The 20,425-nt window shown below is 41.3% G+C and overlaps 3 protein-coding genes across 3 annotated transcripts; all 3 read right to left on the bottom strand.

The window, feature by feature from the left end:
- LOC136675840 (DELTA-sagatoxin-Srs1a-like) lies at window positions 1-679 on the bottom strand. The gene is given in 3 exon segments (XM_066652655.1): window positions 1-256; window positions 258-380; window positions 537-679. Coding segments are annotated over 3 exon segments (522 nt in total).
- A 4,254-nt stretch (window positions 680-4,933) lies between these two features.
- Window positions 4,934-11,021, bottom strand: e2f2 (E2F transcription factor 2). Its single transcript, XM_066643671.1, has 7 exons — window positions 10,763-11,021; window positions 8,942-9,038; window positions 8,453-8,672; window positions 7,775-7,936; window positions 7,367-7,481; window positions 6,126-6,300; window positions 4,934-5,277 (listed from the first exon to the last, which is right to left on the bottom strand). The coding sequence occupies exons 1-7, from the start codon at window positions 10,835-10,837 to the stop codon at window positions 5,012-5,014; spliced, it is 1,110 nt and encodes a 369-aa protein (XP_066499768.1). The 5' UTR covers window positions 10,838-11,021; the 3' UTR covers window positions 4,934-5,011.
- Window positions 11,022-14,126: 3,105 nt separating this feature from the next.
- id3 (inhibitor of DNA binding 3) lies at window positions 14,127-16,058 on the bottom strand. Its single transcript, XM_066682977.1, has 3 exons — window positions 15,539-16,058; window positions 15,369-15,426; window positions 14,127-14,749 (listed from the first exon to the last, which is right to left on the bottom strand). The coding sequence occupies exons 1-2, from the start codon at window positions 15,827-15,829 to the stop codon at window positions 15,382-15,384; spliced, it is 336 nt and encodes a 111-aa protein (XP_066539074.1). The 5' UTR covers window positions 15,830-16,058; the 3' UTR covers window positions 14,127-14,749; window positions 15,369-15,381.
- Between the last annotated feature and the right edge of the window lie 4,367 nt (window positions 16,059-20,425).

Below are 20,425 nucleotides of genomic sequence, written 5' to 3' on the forward strand. Positions count from 1 at the left end.
TTACTCATCCCAAAATTCAACCTTCATTATTGATTTCCCAGCAGCTGACATTGTTCCCACCACACGAACATTACTGCCAGAATGTGTTATGGAATTTCCTTTACCTTCATGTCTGATGAATGGACCACTAGCGTAATACATTTGGTAGAACAGATCAGAATTACAGAGAGTGAGCGCATTAAAAATGCCAACAGCAAACCAGTTTTTAAACCAGTTATAGTCAAAAGGTACGGAGAACATTACGGCCAGTTCTGGTAGTCAGGACTCCAACAGCTCCACGAGGTACAAATGGTGTTTTGCAGAAGCAGCACACTTCACTGGTATTCTTCGCAATGGTGGGCTGTGGAGGATGTTAGCAGCATCCACGAATGGTGTGTGTCCTAAAAATTGACAAGTTCAATGGGGCAGACTGTGATTCTTTTAAAACACACAGGCTTAAGACAACATAATACAAACTGATAAATCTTCTTGAAATGATTACAGTGAATTACATTTATATTTAAGAATTAAAAAAATAACTGGTGTTATGTATTTACTTTGGATTTGCTAAAGTGTAAATTTCACTGTGATTGGTGATTTGAATGGTGACATTTCTACAGGTTTTCATGCTGCAGGATATTTCATCAGTGGGGGTTCCTGCCAAGGACACGCCAGGTGTGGGTACTACTGCAGGATTCATCCTCTGTTGTGAGCCAGAAAATAATTAAATATATAAAATGACACAGAGCCAACACACACTGCACATTTTAATCATACATTTTGTAGCATTCCTATCTCATTTATCTTTCAGCATTCAGAAATTCCAGTTTTTTGTTGCTGTGAGTTAAACACAGGCAAATATATAATATATATTCTGGTGTTGCACAAAACACTTCTTCAGCTACAACTCACTTAAGAATTTAAGATCTGAACAAATATATAGTTGTTTGTGAACACCCTTCCATAACGAACAGAACAGATCAGTGCTTAGGGTTAGGGCTAAGATTAGAGTTAGACCTTACCTAGACACAAAAAGAACATTTGCAATCAAACTGCAGGTGTTCTCAGAACAATAGATGGACCCAGAGCCCAGCCATTAGCATCACTGAGTGTGTTTGGGATTTAATACAGAAAATCTCTCTCCTGTTCCCTCAATCTTGCTGACTTCCCAGTTAAACCTGGTCCAGCCGCAAAAAATCTTGGCATCATATTTGACCCGAATTTACCATTCGATCAACACATAGACAGTATCATTAGGACAGCTTTGTATACATCTTCGCAATATTGCTAAGATTAGAAATGCCTTATCCCTCCAGGACGCAGAAACATTAGTACATGCCTTTATTACTTCAAGGCTTGACTACTGTAATGCACTACTGTCAGGATGCACCAGCAGCAATTTAAGAAAACTTCAACTAGTTCAAAATGCTGCAGCCAGGGTCTTCACTAAGACTAGGAAATTAGAACATATCAGAGCAGTTTTATCATCACTTCATTGGCTGCCTGTTAAATTCTGCATCGATTACAAAATTCTGTTATTAACATATAAAGCTCTACATGGGTTCGCTCCTGAATACCTTCAAGTTACTATTTCCTATTATGAACCTCCACGTTCACTCAGATCACAGAGGACTGGATTTTTAATAGTTCCCACAATTCAGAAGGCCTCAGCTGGGGGAAGAGCCTTTTCTTATAAAGCCCCCAAACTCTGGAATGATCTTCCAGAAAATGTTTGGGACAATCTAGGCTAAAAACTCATTTGTTTAGTTTAGTTTTGGTAGCTAATGCTCCCCCATAGATAAATGTGGCATATCCAGGGGGTCCATGGACACAGGGAATTATAGTAAACTGAGACGCTGGTGCTGTCGTCCCGCCGCTTCTCGCGATCACTCAGGTTTGTTGACGGTGGAGCGGAGGGATGCCAGTGTTTCAGGATGCTCCCGTGTCTGTGTGTCCTCCTGGTTCTCTCCTGTTAGTTAAAGCTGTCATAGTCAGATCTGCCGGAGTCATTAGCCACACTCTGGAAATGTTCTGCTTTACAAACACCAAACAGATTAAAACTAATTCCATCCCTTTACCTTTATCTGAGTAAAAGACTACCCACCTGTCCGACTGGACACTGATGGATGACTGTCGAGCTCCTGCTAAATGCTTCAGACCAGCTGCCCACGCTCCAGCCACCACCACTTTCCTTGGAGCTGCCCACCCACTACACTGAAGTTTTCACGGACTCCTAACTATTATCACCAGTAGATTGACCAGAGGAGGTTTGGTCACCCCTTGGGAGCTTTGGTTCCTCCCAAGGCTTCTTCCTCAGTTGAGGGAGATTTTCCTTGCCACTGTCACCCTTGTCTTGCTCACCTGGTCACACTTTACTCTCATTTTTACATCTTTACATTTCATGTCAAAACTTTGTCTTATGAAGCTTGCGAAGCTGCTATGTTTTTGTTTGTGAAGCTGCTTTTTTTTTTAACATCAGTTACGTTGTCTGAACAACGTTGTCACAAAGTTATTATTAAATAATGTTGCTGTATGGTGAAATGACGATCTATGGACACTTTAGCGACATAATCTTATTTATTTATTTATTACTATTATATCATACAGAAGTTGACTTTGTTTGTGTGGGGTGGTGTATTTTTATATTTTCTAGGACCAGATGTCCTAGCAAGGATTAGTTTCTCACATTTTGTTTAAAGTTTGGTTTAAAAAGACAAAGTTGTGGGCACCAAAAAAATAATTTGTCACAACGTAACAGTTGGGTAGTGCATCACTGGCTTTCAGTTTAGTTAATTAAAGATTGTAACAGACGTTCTATTAACGTTTTTACTTTAATTTTATTTTGAAATGACACTCGCCGTCAGGAAACTCACTACACCTTCTCCTCGCATTCAGTGTGTGTATTCTGTCAAGAAATCAATACAGGCGATAGCCAACGGCGTCAAAGTACATGCAGACACAGCAGCAGCTCCCCAAGTCCAGTGCGCCCAAGTTTCATTATATTGTTACTATGGAGACAGAGAGAACCGTTGTTGATAAAGTGAGTATTTTTCACACCAGGCTTTTATTAGTTTAAAACAAAAAATAAAAAATAAATAAAAAACACAAAATTAAAAAACGTTAAGTGCTGCATTTTACAGAAGTTCATTTACATATTACACAGTAAAATTAATTCTGCTGAATTTTTCATAAATACAGCCATTCTGTACAAGAGGAGAATATATATATAATGCTTATTACCAAAAAACAGCCTCCAGATCCACACACACACACACACACACTATGTTCAAGTTTTAAGGACAGGACGTTTGTCCACAACTGGGACGAGGAATTAAGAAAAACCCCGGGGAAAATTCAACATTGACCTGGACAGAAAACTACCCGGGCCCTAAAAGGACAAAACTGGTTCATTTCAGCTTTTCCATGATAACACCTGTTGGTGCTTCCTCAAGACTTTATTTTATTTATAATATCACTACCACACAACAACCCATCACACACACACCAACCCATCACACACACACCAACCCCACATCCAACACCTCCACCCCCCTCATACAATCCCCCAAACAAGGGCAGATACTGAGACTGGTCTAATCCTGCCCTCTACTGGAAACACTATTCAATTGCAATCAACACAATCACAGTTTTTCAGCTTTGGAAGACTTTAACGTTCCTGAGTTTAAATTTGTTTTTAAATATTCGAGGCTTGTTGGCTGTTCAGTTCATAAACAGTGTAAACAACTTCAGTCCGTGTCGACCGAAACAAAACACACAGCTGACTAAATTATTTAAAATATAAAAAGTACAATCTTTTAAAATAGTAAAAAACACCTATCTCAAGCTAAACATTTCAGAAAAACTATTTCACTGATTCATTCATTAATATAAAACATTAATGGCCTCATCAAATCTACCTGGGTTCCCTCTAGAGGGGGCTCAACATTTAATTACTTTATTAAACAAGCCATTTTCTCTAATAAACAGCTGTTATACTGACACCTGGTGGCCTGGAAGTTTTAAGACTCTTGCCCTAAACCTGTTTTAAAAACGAACGCCCGCGTGGGGGACCCGCTCAGCGAAGAGTTGTCTGATTCACTCTGGAGCGACAGCGCGGTTCAAGTGTTCATCTCCTCAGAGCGGCGCTTTAAAGAAAACAGTGAAAATAATAAATACTATTTTGATCAGTGTTAGTCGCTGCATTTTGCTGGAAACGTGTGAAATGTTCTCACTCCTCGGCGGGAAATGAAGGCGTTTGAAAAATAAAGCACAGAGACTCAGACTCAGCCTGAGACATGGTCGGATTAAACATTAACCCCCTCCCCTGTACTAGACAATACTGGGAACATCCTCTGGGGGTGAGAGCAAGTGGAGGAGTCAAACCAAAAGAAAAATACGGATAAAAACTTCTAATTCTACACTTTCAGGTACGACCACAAATTACTGTCAACAAGAAAAACTGAGCCCTGAGCTCCACAAGGTTCTTCTGCCTCGGAATTAAACCTGGAGCCTAACCCTAACACTAAAGAGCTAAAGAAGTATCCTAGAGTCTTGCAGAACCTCAGAACGAATGACCACAGAGACCCAGAACTAAGTTTAATCCTAGGATTAAGCAAAAGTTCAGGGTTTAAATTCTATATCAAATTGTGTGAACTTTACAGTCACTCCAGCCTCTCGACACAGTTCAGTTCGTCCCGGAGGGAAATAAAATCAACTGAAATATGTTGCTAATATATTCCTAGATGATATTCCTAAATACAAATAGAATTATTAATACATTTTACTGTATGCAAATGTTTTAATACCTTTGGTATCATTGGTACATTTTCATTTTCAAAGGGAAACATTTGAATTGATCACTTTCTGCACATTTTAATGCAGGATTTTTGTTTATTTACGTTTACTGGGGAACACTAACTCGAATGTAAAACATCTGTTCCGTATTAACCTCTCTTCTGTTTGACCAGACGTATCCAAACATTACACAGTCGTATCTTTTCAATTTTAAGCTGTTTAGTGAAATTAGTGAAACTCAGCTTCTCAGTAAATCTCCGAGATCGTAGGTGTCAAAGAAATCTGAGACCCCTTCCCCGTCCTCCAGACCCCAGAGGTAGTCGTCATGATCAAGAGGGGGCGAGAAACTGACGAAGGAGGGGTCAGGGGCGAAGGCTGTGCTGGGAAGCTGGTCTTCGGTGATCTGGAGAAGACTGGGAGGGAGACCCAGGATTCCCTCCACGTCCAGCAGGGGGGCGCCATTACTGCTGCCCTCCACAGATGACTGAGTGTGAGACTGTGGAGCTATGGAGGAGAAATCTGACGGTAACCACAAGATTTATAAATTATATAAGATTTATACACTGCATCACACAGCTCAGAGATTTAAGACAAACATGTGATAAATAATGAAAATAACTTTGAAACCATTGCACTGTCACTTAACTGCATCCTTGTTCTTTACATGCTGCTAATGTGCAGAAGCCTATTACAGTATTGCTCAGTAGTAATAACTAACATTTTTAAGCAATAGTTATATTTATTTTTTACAATCTACTGTATTATTTGTCCCTGTACAAGTTACTTATTGCACTTTATGTAAATAATACTGTATATTGCACTTCTGGTTAGAACCCAGTGCATTTCATTGGCTCTGTACTCTAAAATTCTTTATTTGAAAATCTACCATTTATTTAATGTTCCTAAACCTACAGCGTTGAGTGGTGTTTGTTTATTGGATGTTTGCAGTTATAAAACATTTAAAGAGGGTGCATTAGTGGTGTTTGTTTATTGGATGTTTGTTAATGTTGCCTTTAGGGGGTGGGGCTGAAAAATGTTTGTTTATTGGATGTTTGTTAAAGACATTCTAAGAGGACGCACTGAGAAATGTTTATTAGAAGCTTGTTAACAATGTTAAGTAAGTAATTAGTAAATAATTAGCTTATTTACATCTGTTTATTTTCCATCATAAGTCAGTGTTCCAGGACAGACGTGTGTTGATGGTTATTTTTGTTTTGTTTTGTTTTATTATTTGAAATGTGAGTTATTATTGGGGCACTATTAAAATCCCAAACAATATTATTCTTATAACACAATGGTTTCTATTTTATTTACTTCTGCAGATACGGTTTACCCTTCATCCCCTGTCTCACCTTCTTGCTGGTGTTTGGGTGGTTGTAGGCTGTTGTGGGGGGTGTTTGTGACCCCGTTGGTAAATTCCTTCCTGGCCATCTTCACTGGACTGGCGTCCTGCAGCCCCTCGTCTGGACACAGGAAAACCTCAATGGGTCCGTTTCTACTCTTCAGGTAAATTTGCATAGTGCCATGCTGAGGGGGCGAGAAAAAAACTTTTTAGAAAATATATAAAAACATTAATTTACCAAAAATGAATTCCTCCTTTAAACAGAAGGTGTGTTAGTCAGTGTTCAGGGAGACATTTCTTTATTGGAGAAAGCAAATTAGTAGATTTGTAAAGTTGTAAATGTACCAGAAATAACTAGTGATGCACAATATATCGGTGGTCAGTATATATTACAAGATAATTGTAATCGATATTACAAGATAAAAAGATTAAAGTACACCACCACAGTGCAGGAGCCCTTCTGATATAAAACACATGAAAATAGTGTCATTCAGAGTCTGAATTTATTACTGAAACACAATGATAAACTATTACAAACACTCTCTCTCTCTCTCGCTCCCTCAGAGTTGCTTTATGCCGCTCTCAAGTCTCTCCCTTGCTCTCCAAAGCAAACCTAGTGCTGCACTAATTAGTGCCCCTCTAGAAACTATTCATGCGGAACCAGCAGTAACACTTTGTAAAATGTAGATTAACGACAACTAAAAAACTTAAAAGATAAAAGTCAAGCGTGCAGAAATGTACTAATCCTGGAGAAAGGCTTGTCCTATGACAAACACATGATAAAAAGAATTTGTTTTGCTTTCATCCAAATGTGAATTTGTTTTAATTACAAAAAGATGAAATGATCTGCAATTAATATCTGTATCAGCTCCTCCAAGGTGCCAATTATCGGTTATCCTCTCAGCCAAAACATTCTGAACACACCCTCTATTGATTACTCTTTTGGTCCCATTCAACAACTTGGAAAACATGAAGGATAAATGTGATGATTATGAAGTAAACAGCCGTGTTTCCTCTTCAGGGTTTTGTGAGGCAATGTTTTATTGTGAGTAAAAGCATATTTTAAGCCCCTCCTCCAGGATTCTGACTAAAGGTGCCAGACTGAGGCCATGTGTAAGTATTTAATTATTATGTATTTCAGATGGAGAGTGGATGGGTCATAGGCCAATGACCTGGAGAAAGTGATGTGATTGGCCTGGACTCAGGGAAGTGTCCAGAGAAAAAAGACACCCATCTCTGGGCTTCACTGACCTCAGCTGACTCCGGCAGCTCCAACTTCGTTCCCGAAGGAGCTTTGACGGCAATGATGGTCTGTTCCTGAAGACTAGATATAGAGCGGATGTCCTGATAGGTTACGTAGCCAAATGTGGGACGAGTCAAGGGTAAACAGCTTTGAACACAAACATCCTTCACTTTAATTGATATTCGACCATATGGGAAGAGTCCACTCTAAGCACTGGAACATTTCTGTGAGAATTTGATTGTGTCCAGCCACAGGAGCCTCTAAGAGACCCCGAGCACACTGGTATTCTCGTGGCTGAATGCAATTGAATTCCCTCACAGCAATGTTCAGCCTTGACAGCACAGTGTGTTTCTCCAAGGAAAGGACCTTGGCTGGAAGAACAGATGTGAGTTTTAAGGTCAGAGACGTGAGGATATCTTTGGTTGCTCTTGTTCTCAGTGAGATCTCGGAGCTGGACGTTGCTCGAGTGGATCAGTTCATCCAGAGCCTTCTCCTTTCTCTCCAGCTCCAACAGTTCCCTCCGTAAAGAACTGGACCGCTCAGAACTAACAGCTGAGCCTTCAAACACACCACTCACTCTAGAACACACACACAGATACAGCACAGACACACACACAGACACACACATTGTAACATGAGACAGGAAGGTGATGGACAGATGTTAACACAAATATAATTAAAGATTTGTAGATTATTTTATTTATTTATTATTTTCCTGGTTTTATTTAAACTCAGTGATAAACTAATATTCCCATCATTTTCTACAGAGCAACAGCGGCTGCTTTAACCTTTACTTCAGCCCTTAAAGCCCCTCAGAAACTTTCAGTTCCCACAGGGTGCTCCACCACATGGTGCTTCCTTCGTTTCACTGAAACATCTCCCTCTTTAAACTGTTCTTACATTTCAGTTCGGTTCTTAATCATGTTTTGGAAAACTCTCTGTTCAGGGTTAATTTTCTGTGTGGAGTTCAGACAGAGATTTTAGTGGATGATTTCATATTACATTAGATTTATGGTTAAATATTAACTAATATACATATTGAATATATATTTTTGCTCATTACGGTGCTGATTTGAAGACATTAGAGCACTTACAGCCACTGGATGTTGTTTTTGGATTTTTTGCAGATGAGTTTGACTCCCTCCAGGACATTGGTGATGTCGTAGATGCGTCTCTTCTGAACCTCCAGGACCTCTGAGGCCCAGTTCAGGTCCAAAACCCCGTCAGCTGACTCGCTCAGCAGACCCACAAACTTTTTGGTGAGGAGCCCGAGGGAGGTGTCGTACCTCGTACGCTCTCCGGGAGACTTGGGGGCTGAGGGGGGACAGAGAACGAGGATTAGTCCAGAGATCAGAGCCATAAACACCAACAATAACAGAAAATTGCTCTTTAATTCAATTAAAATGCTAAAGATCTATTAATGATGTCAGTAAACACATGAAACTTAATATTAATCCAGAACCATGTCACCTGAGACGAACCTGTACATTTCTAACAATAAGAGAAAGTGAAAGTGTTTAATAAGAGTTTAATTTTACTGTGGAACTTTACTATGGAACTAACGTCTCTGCTCCGACACTCACTGCTGGGACTGGAGAGTCTCACTGAGCTCACTTTTCCCTTCGGAGTCCGGAAACCCTGCAGATAGAGAGGATCCTCCAAATCTAACCTCCGCTTCGCCTGAGAGAAAGAGAGAGCATGGGAGGGAGAAAGAGACAGAGAGAGCACTCAGCTCAGTGTAAACTCACACTTGGCCTAAAGTGGATCTGAGAACAGATTTCTTCCTAAAGGCACTGACTATGAAAGTGAGACAGTGAGTGGACGCTGGCGTTCTATTCCCCGCTAAGGCAGAAATACCGCAGCGAGTCCCTGGGCAGGACGCCTAATACTGTGTGACCTGATTAAATGGTGTAAGTGTCTGAGGAAAAAGCTTTGCGCCTAATGCCATTAAAGTAAATAAATGATAAATGTAAATAACACTGAGCTTTCACACAAACAACCAACCCATCTCTACAGGCCCTGCCCCCTCCTGCCCCGCCCTCAGCTCTCTGCACCATTTACATTAAAGAGCAGCAGAGTCGTCAGTCCAACGCTCCTCCAGAAGACGCTTCAGTAAATGGATAAAGTCTGTATTAAACACATTGTGAAACCCAGTTAGCAGTTAGCACTGCACAAATCAGAGCATGTTTTCTTTCAAACCGATTTGTTTTCTTTATTTTTTGTCATTTTTTTGTGAACGTGTGAAAACATTATTTTTCTCTTTATTATTTTAATAATTAATAAACGTAAAGAAGTGACCCTCTTAATGAACTGTTTCATTACTTTAGCTTAACAAAGAGAGGGTAAAGTTAAACAATAGAGAGGAAGTGTGTGATGTTCCCTCACATCCAGGATTCTCAGAGGCATGAATAAGCATTTTTACCAAACAGCACAAAGAGAGAGAGAGAGACAGGTGTAGTGCCTGTCTGTGTGTCTGTGTGACCGTGTGTGTGTGTGTCTGTCTGTGTGACTGCGTGTGTGTGTGCCTGTGACCATCTCTGTGATTGTATGTGTGTGTGTGTGTGGTGGGGAGAAGGGGGTGGTTGTTAAAAGGGCAATAAAGAGTTGTTAGGGATAAAAGAGAACAAACTGGCCAGTCTCACACCTGGAGTGTGAGGGTGTTGTGTGTAGTGTGTGACTCAATTAATATGAATGAATTATGAATGAATGAAAAGTTTCCATGCGATGAACACATTAAATAAACAAAATAATTCAGTGTCGTCTGAGTTATTCCCCCAGGGATCAGGTTCTTAAAGCCAGAGCATGTGTGTGTGTGTTGTGTGTCTATGTGATTGTGTGTGTGTGTGTGTGTAGTAAATAACACACTGCTGTAAAGAAGCTTCTGTTCCAGCCAAACAGGAACACACACCTTATTAAAATGAAAGAACATGAATGAATAGATGGACAGTTCACACTAAACCAGGTCTAAGCCTGGGTCTGTAACCGAGCCGAGTCTGAGCTAAAGAACTGTGTCATTAGAAGAAAATATACTGAAATATTCACTGATTGTTAATAAATAAGTAAACACACACACAGAGACTCTGTTTATTCAGTCACTGTATCTGTATTACAGAATAATAAATGTCACTGTTATAAACACTGCGGCAGTGTGAAGGATGTTGACTGTGCCCTTTATAGCTCTAGTTTGAATATCTGTGACGTCATTTGTGTTAATTGTTGTAGTCTCAGGCCTTTATTCTGCAGATTTATTACATTCCAGGAATTGTAAATAAACTTGGTGGTGTTTCCCTTTAAAGCCCCGCCGGATTCTTCCAGTCGCATCGCGTTATTACAGCGTTATAAAGGTCACTACAAGGTTATAGCAGTGTTATAAACACAAAGCCCAGCCCGGGTGGGGGTCTTACCGGTAACCGGGTGTAGGGGCTGTAGCTCCCCGCGCGACCTCCCTCCGCTCTCACACTGCAGGACACCGCCAGCATCCCGAACCAGGCCGGATCCGGGTTCAGAACTTCCCCACAACAACAAACACGACGCAAACCGGACACACCGGGGCAGCGAGCGCGAGAGCAGGCCGATAATCTGCCCGAAATCCTCAGAACCGAATGGAACCGGCCACGAGCTCTTTGTCTGTGTTCCACTGCATAAACACCACAAGAGCCTTCCTCTCTTTCTCCTTGTTCTTATCTTTCTTTCTCTTTGTTTTCTCTCCCCCTCTCTCTCTCTCCGCTCTCTCTCTCTCTCTCTCTCTCTGTCTGATTTTAGCGCCAAATTTACGTCCCGCGAAATTCAGATTCTCCCGCGGCCCATATCGGGCTCTGATTGGTCCGTTCAGTCACACACACGTTTGTCTGGAGCCGTTGCTCCGCCCATTTTAAAGAAACAGTGCGAGATTTCTGCCGCTTCAGGAAACAAATGACAGCAGCGCGGTCACTCCAGTTCAGGGACAGCCGGATACAGCCCACGGTCACCCAGGCCCAGAGCGGTCACCCAGGCCCAGAGCGGTCACCCAGGCCCAGAGCGGTCACCCAAGTGCAGCCACAGTCACACAAGTTTAAGGGGGCATTTCACAGTGATGGAACCACTGAAGAGCAACATCACAGTGTAAAGTGTAAGCCCCGCCCCAAACAGTTCAGAACTGAATCTGAATCAGTTTTACAATTTTGCTGAACTGAAATAAAGCAGGGTGTGTGTGTGTGTGTATGGAGGAGGTGAAGCTTCACATTTTATCACCTCCACACACACAAAGGAGATTAAAGACTCCCAATGACACAGATAACTACTGCAGTTCACACCCTGCCATCTCTCTCTCTCTCTCTCTCTCTCACACACACACACACACACTCACTCTTACATTCTCACATACATTCACACTCACACTCAAACATTCACTCACTCACACTAACACATTCACACTCTAACTTGCACACACTCACTCATTCACACATACACACTCACACACTCACGCACATACTCTCACACACCGCCGCCCTGAGACCTTTGCCACAGTTACCGCCTTCAAGTAAACTGACTAAAAGTGTTTAGAGGAAGAGGGGACTGTTTCTCCCACGTCCTGCCATGGCAGCTTGGTGTGAGGGACGCTGAGGGTGGGGTGTATATCTGAAGGACTGTGTGGGGGGTGTATTTTTGAGGGACATTGAGGGGGGTGGTATTTCTGAGGGAATATGGGTAGAGGGTGTATTTCTGATGGACACTGAGGGCGGGGTGTTTCTGAGGGGCACTGGGTGGGGTGTGTATATCTGAGGGACACACAGAGAGGGGGTGTATTTCTGATGGACACTGGGAGTGGGTTGTATATCTAAGTGACCCTGGAAGGGGGGGGGGGGGGGGGGGGGCACTGGGAGTGAGGTGTATTTCTGAGGGGCATTGTGGAGGGTGTGTATTTCTGAGGGACACTGGGGGTAGGGTGTATTTTTTTCTGTTTACGAGGTTGTTGTGAGCTGGTTGTTGAAATGTGTCAGTGAGTTGGAGGTTGCCTGTGGTTTGTACGATGCCCGATCGGTCACTTGGGCAGCGCCAGGTCATTTCTGTGGTGAGCAAACTGCAGGGCTTTGCTCTAAACGAGGCCGTAGTAAACTTACATCTGCACCTACTTCACTGTGGTCTGAGACAAAATGTTTTAAAAATCTTTTCATTTGAACTCAGCAGAAACTGAAGTGTCACATTCACAGAGCCGTCTGCCTGAGGGTTCAGTAAATATATTTTAATCAAATCTAAACGGACTGATGTAACATTATCAACATGTTCTGTCTCAGAGAGTGAATGTTACTGCTTTAATTTTGTGTTAAATTCACTGCTGAGTAAAAAGCATCGGCCGTTGCGCCCTCTACTGGACAACTTCAGATTGTAATAAGTGTGTAATAACATTTTAATGATGACGTTTACGGACTGTTCTAAAATAAATTGTTGTTTTTCAAGTTCATAGGTACGAAGACACATAGGTAAGAAGGGAGTCTCGGGAGCAGCTGCAGAGGAGTCACTGTGGTCAGTGAAAGGCTGAGTGTTGTTTAGTGGCGGGTTAAAGACCTGGAGATGCAAAGAAATAGTGGAAATTTATATATCTCCTGTCACTGAAACACAATCAAAACCTCACAGCAGTGTTCCACAGTCTGTAAACTCTTCCTAGAACCGCAGTTTTAATATTATTTAAACAGCCACAAGGTGGAGCACTACATCACTTTTTCAACTAGAATTTTTCATTTCATTTCAGAGTCACGGTGGGTTAGACACACACTCACCCAATCACTCACACACTCACCCTGTCATTCACACAAACTCACCCAGTAACTCACACACACCCACTCAGTCACACACACACACACACACACACATATCCCTGGAGCTGTGAGAGACACTTCCTGCCGTGCAACTGTGTGGATGAGATTATTGTAGATTAATCCAGATCTTAGAATTAGAAAACAATAAATGATATTATGTTATTAATATCAGAAATGTAATGATCAGCCAAAAGTGATCTGCTGCGGTGATAGCACTGAGGCCTTCTGCACTACCACTGTTTCTACAAGCGGTGTCACCAAACTGTTAAAAACCTGTTTATCTCAGAGCTGAGTCTCCATCAGAACCTTAACCCGAGTTATTCCAGTAACAGAGCAGCCACTGTGTTGACAGACGCTTAACTCTGAACAGTGTGAGCACCGCAGGAAAACTGGAGCCCCGGAGCTCGCTGGGCCCAGGGTGGGGTGGTCTTTCACAGTCTGCTCACAGAAGCAGCTCTGTCTGACACCTCTGGACTAATCCTGAGCTCATCAGCCACCTTCAGTAACAGACCTACAGCTCCTGTGGTTGAATGCATTCAAATCTCACAACAATGTTCCATCATCTGGACTAAGGCCTTCCCCCAACAGCAGCAGAAACACACCAACTCCGTCATCATGAAGAAACTTATGTCCACAACACCCCCCACACACCTTTAAAATGTACAAACATTAACCTTAAAACAATGTGTTCACACGTCTGAACGGCTTTTTAGATCAATTTTGTTGATACCGACTCTGCATTAAGATGTTTACATTTTTAGTTAGACATTCCAGTATTAAGACTTGGAAATAGGAAATAAAGAGCTATTGGAAAAACATTTCAGTGTAAACTTTGAGACTCTGAAGATACTTCCCTCTAAAGATCTTTATAAAGGACATTTGCAGCTATCTACATTAAACAAAAAGACCTTCTGAAAGATATCTGTGTCTTAGTAAGAGTTGAATATTAAGGTGCACCACTGGACTTTCTCCTTAAAGTGATTTATTTCTTTGTGAGAAAAAGTTAACATATACAAAAGAAAGCAAAAATAAAGGAGTTTATAAAACTCAGCAGATACAGTCTGCAGAAATGTAGAATCCCCACAAACATTTACAATTCACTCTATATTTATAGAGTTTACATTATATAATCTATAATCCACAAACTGCCCAACACACACACACATACACACACACAAGAATATGTACACATTATAAAACAGTAAAAGTCTTTCTGTCAGCACGTGGCACAGGAGTTTAAAACACAGCAGTCTGAGAGAAAGTGTGTGTGTGTGGGAGAGCGAGAAAAAAGTAGACAACTCCAGAAAGCACAGTGAGGCGAGCAGGGACCGGAGAGCGGGAGAATCAGTCCGGATGGTGTGGAATGTCTTCAGAAACACTGTAAACCCAACTGTAGCATCACGAAAAGGAATGACTCGAGACGCTGGAGAATAAAAGCAGTTTGTGTCAGAGCGTTTTCCTCCAAACTTCAGAGGGGGGGTTCAGCAGGGTGTGTGTGTTTGGGTGAGGGGGTTGTCTGTTCCCACAGTCTCCACAACAGAGCCACGCTCCCTCCGTCTCCTTCTGTCTCACCCACGAGCTGAGAAACTTCAGCACCTGCAGCAGAGACAGGAAAAAGAAAAATAAAGTCAGCACCCCCTCAATATCTCTGTCTCCCCCACACACACACTCCATTCAAGCTGCAGACAGTGTGGCGCCGGCTGATGGGAGCAGAACTCCAGGGTTTTGGCTTCGGGTTTTCACTCACACGGTATTTTTCATTTTCATAAAAAAATACATCTGTGAAGGACGTAGTTATTTTATTTAAAATAAATGAATTCAATCTTCGTTATGTTTATGTAGATCTGTAAAATGAACATTAAGAGACTGAGGCTGTTCCCTGTGAGGAATAATGTTGAAACCAGCTACATTTTAACATTGTAGTTCGAATTTAAGATTGCAGGTCTGTATTTTTATAAAAATGAAACGGTAGCTTGGTTTTGTTCTTGAGAAATAATGAGGTTACATTTTCAAGTCAGACGTTCTTATGGTAAAACAAGCTAATACACTTGTTAGATTTGTAAAACGTTGCTGTATTTCTGTTTCGTTTTTAAGCTCCATGCCCTGAGTAAAAAGTGATAGTGAGGTGTTTTATTTATTGTGTGAATGAAGCGGAACGAGCGGGTGTGGGTCTGAGGGAGGGGGTTAGCACGGCGGCTAACGGAAGGAGACTGACCCTCAGTGACGCCTCAGTGACACAGGGCTCCGTCTCCTTCAGGGAACACTTCGGAGCTCTGGGGGAAATAAAGAAATTACACAGAATTAGAACCGAAATAAAAACTAAATTCTCAAACTGATGGCTGAATTTTACAGAACGGTGTTCCCATGGAACCTGCTGAAACTCACCTGCAGAACCCGGAGCACGTCCTGGGAGTTTTTCACTCTCTCCGCCTCGTTTTCCAGCGCGATTTGGAGGTCGAAGATGTAATCGATGACATGCTGCAGAATTTCGATTTGACTGATGGACTTGTCCTGCGGGATACTGGGCACCAGCTCCTTCAGCTTCGAGTAACAGTCGTTCATGTCCGACAACTCGCACTGGCTCCGTCCGCGGCTAATAGATAGACTCTGCTCCGAAACGCAGCATACGGCCTCGTAGCAGCTCCTCACCGAGCGGACGGGACTAATAGCCTTCATTTTCTTCAAATAAAAAATCGCAAAATGTCCGAAATAAAGACTCCAAAGGCGCTGTGGCACTGACACTATCAGATGTGCTCGCGCTGCCAAGCGTTTATATACTCCAGCTCGTGAAACCCCGCCCTACGCCTGACTAGCACTGCAGCGTGACCTATAGCGAGTAAGAACGCCTCTGTAATTAGCATATGGGCGACTCCATTGGCTAACATTTTGTTTTGTTTAAGTGAGATGCGCAGCTTCAGCTCTGTAAAAGAACGGGGTTCGCCAGAGTTCGGGACTCACTCTTATTAATTATATAAACATTAATAAATATACAGTAATAAACGGATAAAAGAAGAGCGCTCCATGAGGTGTTTACAGATAAAGACTGCAACATTGTTTACATAGAATGTATAAAATAGTGAACATTCGAAGTCAGTCAACACAAAGCCCGGTGTCAATAAGAGCTTCTAAAATATAAACAATTTTAAGGGGCCAATAACATCAGGCAGTAAGCAGATGACGAAAATGGCAAATATGTGTAATTCATTCTCTTTATTCACTTAAAACACCAAAATCTGATACTCCCATGACCAGCAGACAGCCTGGCGTCAGACACACACACACACACACACACACATACATATATATATACAGAGAGAGAGAGAGAGAGAGAGAGAGAGAGAGAGAGAGAGAGAGGATGAAGCTGAGGTCAGAAACTATTCGGTTAAAGGAGAAAAATAAGTTTATTTTGTGTTAAAGTCTAAACGAGAAAAGTAGACATTTACATATTCGTGAACAGTCATAAATATTCATTAAGTGTCTGACATCACACACTCGTTCACTCACTTCTGCTGGGATGAACCGTAGCGTAAGAGAAAGTTTTCAAGTTTATTTTAGTCCCTAAATTTCCTCTCTCTCTCTCTCTCTCTCTCTCTCTCTCTCTCTCTGATGGAATGCGCTCGTGCCCCAGCTGTGTTGCTCTAACGCGCGAGACCCAGACACAGTGGCGCCAGGCGCGCGACGTCATTCATTCATCCCCCCCATTTTCCCGCCTCCACACTTAAAGAGCGTTTTCATTGGCCAACGATAACATCGTTCAGGCACAGAACACGCCCCGCCGTCGTTTTATTATTAAAACCTCTGTTCTGACAATATTCAATATTAACAAACACTCACACATTACACACACACATAATCTCTCTCTCTCTCTCTCTCTCTCTCTCTCTCTCTCTCTCTCCACTCCACTCTCCACACACACACACACACACACACACACTCCGGACACACTCCACTGTCCACATACTCTCTACACACACATACACGTCCCCACACATATTCCACTCTCTACACACACTACACTCCACTCTTTACACACACACTCTCAACACACACTCCACTCTCTACACACTCTCCACACACACCCCACACACTCACTCAACACTCGTGTCACTCTGTAGTTTTACAATCACAAACTGTGGTCCATCTGTTGCTCTGCATACTTTGTTAACACCCTTTCCCGCTGTTCTTCAGTGCTCAGGACTCTCACAGAGCATGTATGATGAGGTGGTGGATCATTCTCAGCACTACAGTGACACACATGTTGGTGGTGTGTTAGTGTGTGTTGTACTGGTACGCGTGGATCAGACACAGCAGTGCTGCTGTAGTTTAAACCCCTCAGTGTCACTGCTGGACTGACAATAGTCCACCAACCAAAAATATCAGAGAAATCAGCTGTTGGATTCTCAATGGCAGTTTCACCCCATTACAATTTTTTTCCCAAAAATCTAAACACATTTCCAGAAACTTGGCTCTATTTATCAAAACTCTGAACACAAACTCAAAAAGAGTTTATTACTTTGTTAAAAAAGCCACAGATCTCTGGCAAAATGAAACACAGTACTGAGAACCATTATTTCTCTCCTCAAAAAGGACTCCTTTCACTAAAACCCTACACACAGCTGTTTACAGGGCATCAAATATACACTGATAAGACAAACTCACAACACACCTATCAAACGTGTAGATGGATGCTTTTGCTTAATGAGGCCATGTTACATATTTAAATGCACATGAGTGTGTGGAAAATCGTCAAAGTAATAAACTCTTTTGAGTTTGTGTTGAGAGTTGTGATAAATGGTGTCAAGTTTCTGGAAATGTGTTTAAACATTTGGGGAAAACTGTAATGAGGCCATGTTACATATTCAAATGGATATAAGTGTGTGGAAAATCGATTGTTTTTCTCATTATGACGAAGTGTAGGATTCTTTGTACCAAAACAGCATTTCCAATACTACATGTATAATGTAGCACAAATGATCAGAGTCTTCTCCCAGTTGAATGTGTACAGGTGCAGCATGAGTGAGACTAGTTGGGAATCAGGAAGTTGAATGTTGAAGGCCAGTGTTTTCAGGTGACCGTAGTTTACTAAATGATGCAGTGTGTGTTTAGAGATTTGTAAAACTGTGATGTAGTGTGATATTTCAGTGAAGACACATGGAATTGTGCTTGGTGTTCAGCAGTTTAGAGTCATGTTGTTGATACATGAATTGAGTGCATATTTCCATTTTTTGGTGAAAGCAATGGAGAAAAACTATAAACATTGTACAGATTTAATACAATCCCTGATTTTGGTATTTTATCTGGAATTGTGATTTTTTTTAAGAGTTTTATTTTTGTTATTTGTATTTTATTGTTACTTGCGGTGTTCTTTTTCCCTATTTTATATTTAAATAATATTAAAATGAAAATTTTAAACAAATCATTATAATTTTGGCATGCATCTGCAAATGTACCCTTACAAAGGAGGTCAGACCTCCATTCACTAAAACAGTCTGGTTTCTTTATCTCCTTCTGAGTAGATTCACACACACACACACACACACACACACACACACACACATCTTAATCCATTAATTAGGTGAAGTTTCCACTGAGAATCCAACAGCTGATTTCTATATACTACTCCACCCCCCTTATCTAGGTCACTGCCCCTTACATTCGCACCTCAAGACTAGACACACACACACAGATGCATAAACACACACACTAAGAGAGGCAAATTGACCTGATTAGGGACCACTCTGTGGACACACTGATGGCTAATCACACCCACACACACACTCTATATCAGAATCATCACCATTTGCTGTCTGTCCCAGCGTCTCTCTCCCCGTGGGTCACATTTGAAATTATCCATTCACTGAATGTCACTGAATTTGTTCTACTTTATATTCGGTTTGTTTTTATTATTATTATTATTATTATTATTATTATTATTATTATTATTATTATTATCATCTATTTTTCTTTTTTACTGTAATTAACATTAATTTTTTATTTTACGTTTTTTTTCTGATTGCTTTATAAACCATGTTAAATTTGTCCGTTAGCTGTGGAGCTCCAGTGCTAACAGTTTAGACATCTGACTGTAAACAAGGAATACTTATTTTTACAAATGGATACGTTAACATAATAAACAATAATGTAATACACCAGACTTCACTGTGTCATAGAAATACTAAATCAGAAAGATAAAGAGGGTGTGTGGAAGAGAGAGAGAGAGGGAGAGAGAGAGAGAGAGAGAGAGAGAGAGAGAGAGAGAGAGAGAGAGAGAGAATGTAGCAGTTAATAAAGATAAGGGTTACAGAAAAGAAGCTCAGTAAACAAAATGGAGCCTCGTGTGTCTGGTATCAGCCCCCAGCCACTCACCTGTGTAAACCTGAGTTAATTATCAGCCTGCACACACTGATAAGGGAGGAGCGTGTGAAGTGAAGAAAAATCTATTTAGAAAACCTTTCAAATCTTTGCCCAACATTTTGAATAAAATATCATTAACTAAAAATAGTGCAGAATCAAAGGGGAATTCCACCCAAATCGCAAACCTTCTGCATTTATTAAAGGTTTTCTGAGATAAACAAAGTCACTGAGAGCGGTTTAATCCCAGATTCCCTGTTCTAAAGGAACATACTGGGTCAGAATTGTTTACAGTGGTGTTGAATGCAACCAGACGTCTGTCAGTACCAGTTCCTCAGTTATTACATGAACAGGTTAAAATCATGAACATCATCTTTACTCAGTTTAAACCAGTGTTAAACCTGAACTGGGACTCAGTTTAAACCAGTGTTAATCCTGAACTGGGACTCAGTTTAAACCAGTGTTAAACCTGAACTGGGACTCAGTTTAAGACAGTGTTAATCCTGAACTGGAGCTCAGTTTAAACCAGTGTTAATCCTGAACTGGAGCTCAGTTTAAACCAGTGTTAATCCTGAACTGGAGCTCAGTTTAAACCAGTGTTAATCCTGAACTGGAGCTCAGTTTAAACCAGTGTTAATCCTGAACTGGAGCTCAGTTTAAACCAGTGTTAAACCTGAACTGGGACTCAGTTTAAGCCAGTGTTAAACCTGAACAGGGACTTAGTTTAAGACAGTGTTAATCCTGAACTGGAGCTCAGTTTAAACCAGTGTTAATCCTGAACTGGAGCTCAGTTTAAACCAGTGTTAATCCTGAACTGGAGCTCAGTTTAAACCAGTGTTAATCCTGAACTGGAGCTCAGTTTAAACCAGTGTTAATCCTGAACTGGAGCTCAGTTTAAACCAGTGTTAATCCTGAACTGGA

The sequence above is a fragment of the Hoplias malabaricus genome, chromosome 1 (genome assembly GCF_029633855.1).
Source record: "Hoplias malabaricus isolate fHopMal1 chromosome 1, fHopMal1.hap1, whole genome shotgun sequence".
Taxonomy (NCBI): Eukaryota; Metazoa; Chordata; class Actinopteri; order Characiformes; family Erythrinidae; genus Hoplias; species Hoplias malabaricus.

Excerpts from the sequence above, each read along its gene's own strand:
- e2f2 (XM_066643671.1), bottom strand. The coding sequence starts at position 10,837 with ATGCTGGCGGTGTCCTGCAGTGTGAGAGCGGAGGGAGGTCGCGCGGGG. Across the intron at positions 9,039-10,762 it reads GCCCCTACACCCGGTTACCG|GCGAAGCGGAGGTTAGATTT; the intron begins GTAAGACCCCCA and ends TCTTTCTCTCAG. Across the intron at positions 7,482-7,774 it reads GAGAACAAGAGCAACCAAAG|ATTTGGCTACGTAACCTATC; the intron begins ATATCCTCACGT and ends GACTCGTCCCAC.
- id3 (XM_066682977.1), bottom strand. The coding sequence starts at position 15,829 with ATGAAGGCTATTAGTCCCGTCCGCTCGGTGAGGAGCTGCTACGAGGCC. Across the intron at positions 15,427-15,538 it reads ACGTGCTCCGGGTTCTGCAG|AGCTCCGAAGTGTTCCCTGA; the intron begins GTGAGTTTCAGC and ends TATTTCCCCCAG.